At 41.6% G+C, this 5,300-nt stretch overlaps 1 protein-coding gene across 1 annotated transcript; it reads left to right on the plus strand.

Annotated features, from left to right (window-relative positions):
• The first annotated feature begins 4,482 nt into the window (after positions 1-4,482).
• On the plus strand, positions 4,483-4,950 carry LOC126728124 (uncharacterized). Its single transcript, XM_050433993.1, has one exon. It carries the CDS (start codon positions 4,483-4,485, stop codon positions 4,948-4,950), a length of 468 nt encoding a protein of 155 aa, XP_050289950.1.
• Positions 4,951-5,300: the final 350 nt, after the last annotated feature.

Genomic DNA, 5,300 nt, shown 5'->3' on the forward strand with positions numbered 1-5,300 from the left:
CATCGAACCACCTCATTGTCATGGGTCCCAAGCTGGACGGAAACACTTTGCACATTAACGCCTCGTCCTTGTAATAGGCGGTCATCCTCTGGTTAAACTGGCTTATGTGCTCTACTAGGTCCATCCGACCATTATATATAGCAAAAGCGGGTTGGTGGAACCGCCGAGGAAGCTCAGGCCCCTCTATCCTACGCGTGAAGGGCGACTGGGAAATGCGGTCCAGGGCCTTACTCATGGCGTCGTTTGCTAGGCCCCGGTAAGATGGGTTTTTGTAGCCGCGTTTGCAAGGTTGCTCTTCCTCATAGGAAAAGGTTTCACTTGGTGAGGTTCTTGATCTCCGCATGTACTCATTGTCCTCCTCATCGCTAGTGTCCAAGCTGGGGGAAGGACGCTCTCGCTGCGCTCGGCGTAACTTCTTCTTCAAATCGTCGATTTCTTGCTATAGAGCCCTATGATCATTTTGCTTATGAGATGCGTGACCTTTCCCTTTTAAGCAACTTCTGCTCGTGTAGGAGGTGTTTACACTACCCTCTTGTTGCTTGTTTTGATTTCTCTCCCGTTCGAGGTTAAAGAAGTTGTCCTGCCATTGGGAGTCTACGTGTCCCGTTTGGCGCGGACCTGATCCTTCCATTTCTAACGGTTTCACTTGTCGAGGCACGAGTTCTCCCCACAGATGGCACCAATTGTAGGGGCACGATTCGGGGTCCAGGCCCAACAATTACGGCGTTCTGGCCCAAGGAGCTCTAGACAATGAATTTGTAGAGAGTGGGTTACAGAACTAGACCCTAACAAAGTACATGCTAACTAACTTTGGGCCATGCAACAAATCGAAAATAAGAAAATCTCCTTTATGTCCATTAGATATACAGTCCGAGGAGAAGAATGGGATGTACTTCTGTCTCTGATCAAAGGCTATAGTTCTTCTCTTCTTCTTCTGTTCTAAATTCCTCTTTTTTTTCGATCCCTTCTTCATGGGGACTCCCCCCTGGAAGTCATCAGAACCTTACACCTGTTGATCATCTGGACCTTCACTTGAGTGCCCGTCCCATCGGACATCTCCCCCATCTTTCTGTGAGTTGTAGTAGCCAAGGTAACACTATTCACAAGTCCTCTCCACATTAACGCGGCCAGAAAAGTAGCTGTCATGCATTTAATGTGGCAGCTGTAGTCTCTCCATCGACATCCTACACTTTCTTCCCTCTCCCGAGCTTGTAGGACTCATCCCTGCTACTAATACTTGTTGGAGCGAATCTTTATTGCTGACAGAGTGCATGTTTTAGCCATATTTGGTACGTCCGAGGAGACATTCCTCCTCGGACTGCCCTTTCAACAACTTCGAACCCATAAGAATTGGACCGGGAGCCCTTTTGGTGCCCACACCATCTCCTCGGACATGGTAGAATTCTATATGGAACCCAAGGCCCATTGTATGATCTGAGGACTTTACCCCTACACTAAGTTAGGGATATGTATTTGCATTCACATCCAATTATATATAATTTCTCTTTCTCAAAAAAAAAAAATATATATATATATATATATATATAATTTCTTTATTTTTGGCTCTTTAGGGAGTTATATTTTCTTCTTTAAATGATCACTTTTACCATATACTATGCATCTCATTCTCTATTCTCATAGAATATGACCATTATGATTATTTGAAATCATGATTGTTGAAACTATTAATAAAAAAGAAACATATTTCAAACTATTAATAAAAATGCAATTTTGAAATTCCACCTTTTCCGACTGGTCATATTTTTGTAATTTTTTTTTTTTTTATGGCTCACTTTTTTTTTCTACAAATGCATCTTAATGACTCAGATAATAATAAGACAATAAAAAAAAATTTCATGGAAGAAGAATGATCGACATCACATCGTCAATGTTCAACATTAATTCTTAGTAGATCTGACCTGATCATTTTCAAGGCCACCAACTGAACCTATATAAATAAATTAAACCTTGATTCTATGTATAAATGAATTTAACCGTTTGGATGAGAGGTGTGTGGATGAGAATGACATAGCAAATATTTTGGTGGATTTCTACCAAAATTTATTCACTTCATCCTTACCAAGCCGGATTGAGGAAGCATTAGAAGCTACACCAAGGGTGGTAACGGAGGAGATGAATCATGAGCTTGTTGCTCCTTTTGGGAGAGACGAGGTTGTCATTGCCTTAAATCAAATGGATCCCTTGAAATCTCCAGGACCTGATGGGATGCCTCCATTGTTTTTCCAGCAATTCTGGCCGGTTATTGGTGATGAAGTAGCTGATGCAGTTCTCACATGCCTCAATACTGGTTCAATCCCACCTTCCATAAACCGAACTTTTATCACTCTCATCCCAAAGGTTAAAAGCCCGGTAAGAGTTTCTGAATATCGCCCAATTGCACTTTGTAATATTTTGTATAAGCTTATTTCTAAAGTTCTAGCAAATAGACTTAAGAAGTTTTTACCTAGCATTATTTCTGAATCCCAAAGTGCCTTTCAGTCTAGTAAAGCAATCACTGATAATATTTTGGTTGCCTTTGAGACCTTACACCATATGAAAAACCAAAAATCCAAAAAAATGGGTTTTGTGGCCATGAAGTTAGATATGAGTAAGGCGTATGACCGGGTGGAGTGGAGCTATTTAAGAATGATCATGGAGAAGTTGGGTTTCTGTGAAAGGTGGGTGTCTCTTGTTCTTGAGTGTATTAGCTCAGTGTCCTATTCGATTCTGGTGAATGGAGAACCTAAGGGAGATATAAGGCCTTCAAGGGGTTTAAGGCAAGGAGATCCTTTGTCTCCATACCTTTTTTTGTTGTGCTCAGAAGGTCTGAATAGGATGTTACAGCAAGCAGCCGCAAATGATAAAATAAGGGGATTCTCCTTATGTAAAAGGGGTCCAAAAATCTCACACTTATTTTTTGCAGATGACAGTTTATTATTTTGTAGAGCTTCTTTGGCAGATTTACAGGCAATCCAAGATATTCTGTCATTATATGAACAAGCTTCGGGTCAAAAGCTAAACCGGGAGAAGACAACCATCTTTTTCAGCAAGGCAGTGAATGAAAACATGAAGGCTCAAATTTCAAATTTTCTACAAGTACCAGAGGTGAAAGAGTATGAGAAGTACCTTGGCTTGCCGGCGGTGGTGGGAAGGAATAGGAAAGCAAGTCTAAATTTCATCAAAGAAAGAGTGTGGAGCAAACTTCAAGGGTGGAAGGAAAAGCTATTGTCCCAAGCGGGTAGAGAGATTTTACTCAAAGCAGTGGTGCAAGCGATTCCTACATTCACAATGGGTTGCTTCAAATTACCGATGGGCCTTTGTCAGGAAATTGAGGCATTAATCCGAAAAATTTTTTGGGGACAAAAGGGTGAGCAACGAAAAATTCATTGGAAAAGATGGGACGTTCTATGCCAGCCTAAATCAGAAGGAGGGTTAGGGTTCAAAGACTTGGAAAAATTCAATGATGCAATGTTGGCAAAACAAGTGTGGAAACTATTGAAGGACCAATCCTCTCTTTTGTATCGGGTCTTTAAAGCGAAGTATTTTCCCAAGGGATCCATTTTTGAAGCCTCAGCAGCCACGGGTTCTTATGCATGGCAGAGTATCCTTAAGTCAAGAAAGGTGATTTTGATGGGCATGAGATGGAGAATAGGAGATGGGAAGAGCATAGATATATATGGAGAAAATTGGCTGCCAGGGAAGGGGTCTGCTAGGATTGTTTCTCCTCAGGTAGCGGCATTAAAAGGAGCTCAGGTGGCTGCACTAATAAATCCAAATACCCGGACTTGGAATATTAATCTGCTCAACCAGAATTTTTTGAGTTTTGAGGCTACCAGAATAAAAGCAATCCCACTGAGCTGGACTGAACAGGAAGACCGTCTCATTTGGCCCGATAGTCATGATGGGGAGTATTCGGTTAAGGCAGGGTACCAAACGTTGTGTAAGGAAGCAAACTCTAGCGCTGCATCAAGCTCGGATTCGTCGCACCGATCAGCTTTCTGGAAACGCCTCTGGAAGCTCCACGTTCCTAACAAAATAAAGTTTTTTCTTTGGAGAGTTTGTTCTAATGCGCTACCCACAAAGGATAATTTGAAGAGGAGAAAAATTCTTGAGGATGCGAGGTGCAGTGCATGCCTTCTGGATCAGGAAACAACGTTCCATGCGTTGTGGAGTTGTGAGACACTGAAAGATATTTGGAACCCCTGTTTCAGCTGGGTCCGAACAGAGTGTCCTCATCTTCAGGACATGCAGGAACTAATAAATCTGGTCGATCAGAGGGCAAAGGGACTGGAGCTATTTGGGGTGGTGGCTTGGTCTATCTGGACTCAAAGAAATAAGTTGAGGTTGAATGAGAAAGGGGTGCCTAGAGATAGGCTTTTTGAAACGGCTAGTAGATACCTCTCGGATTTCCAATCAAAATTCCATGAGACTAAGGTGCACCAATGAAAGGAAAATACAAAGTGGAGACCCCCAGGGGTCGGAATGTTTAAAGCAAATTATGATGGTGCGGTGTTCGCCGAGTCGGAGGAAGCAGGGATAGGAGTTATAGTTAGAGATAGTAAGGGGGAGGTGATTGCTGCCTTAGCTGAAAAAATACCTTATCCGGGTTCAGTGGAGGTGCTGGAAGCTCTAGCTGCAAGAAGAGCAGCAAAATTTGTTGTGGAATTGGGATTATCGGCTGCTGAAATTGAAGGTGATTCTGAGGTAGTTTGGAGGGCTTTGAAGGCAGCGGACGGGGCTCATTCAGCTTGGGGGGTGATTATCAAAGACACAATGTCTATTGTAGGTTCTCTAAGAACCTTTTCTTTCTCTCATACTAGGCGGCAGGGTAGTTGTGCGGCCCATGCTTTAGCTAAGAGAGCAATTGTTTCTTTTCCGTTATTAGTCTGGATGGAGTATGTTCCAACAGATATTAGTCACGTTGTAATTTCTGATTTTCCAGCATCTTAATAATAATACTTTGTTTTGACTCTCAAAAAAAAAAAAAAAAAAGAATTTAACCGAACCTATTAGTAATGAAGTGAGCAAAATAGTGCATATAATGTTTTACAGGTCTTGTATTCAGTTCTTATGTTGAGAAAATATAAAGTTCACATGATGGACAAGTGACGTAATCCACCATTCCACTAAAAGACTCACATCTATTTAAAATTGCTGAGTTGAAAATTTTTTTAAATAGAAACTGATTACTGACTCAGCAATTTTAATCAAATGGAAGTCTTTAAGTGGAATAGTGAACAGATGACATGGTCCACCAAAAGACCCTATAATTCTCGTGTTTCAGGTCGATTCAATATATA

This window comes from Quercus robur, chromosome 5 (genome assembly GCF_932294415.1).
Source record: "Quercus robur chromosome 5, dhQueRobu3.1, whole genome shotgun sequence".
Classification (NCBI taxonomy): domain Eukaryota; kingdom Viridiplantae; phylum Streptophyta; class Magnoliopsida; order Fagales; family Fagaceae; genus Quercus; species Quercus robur.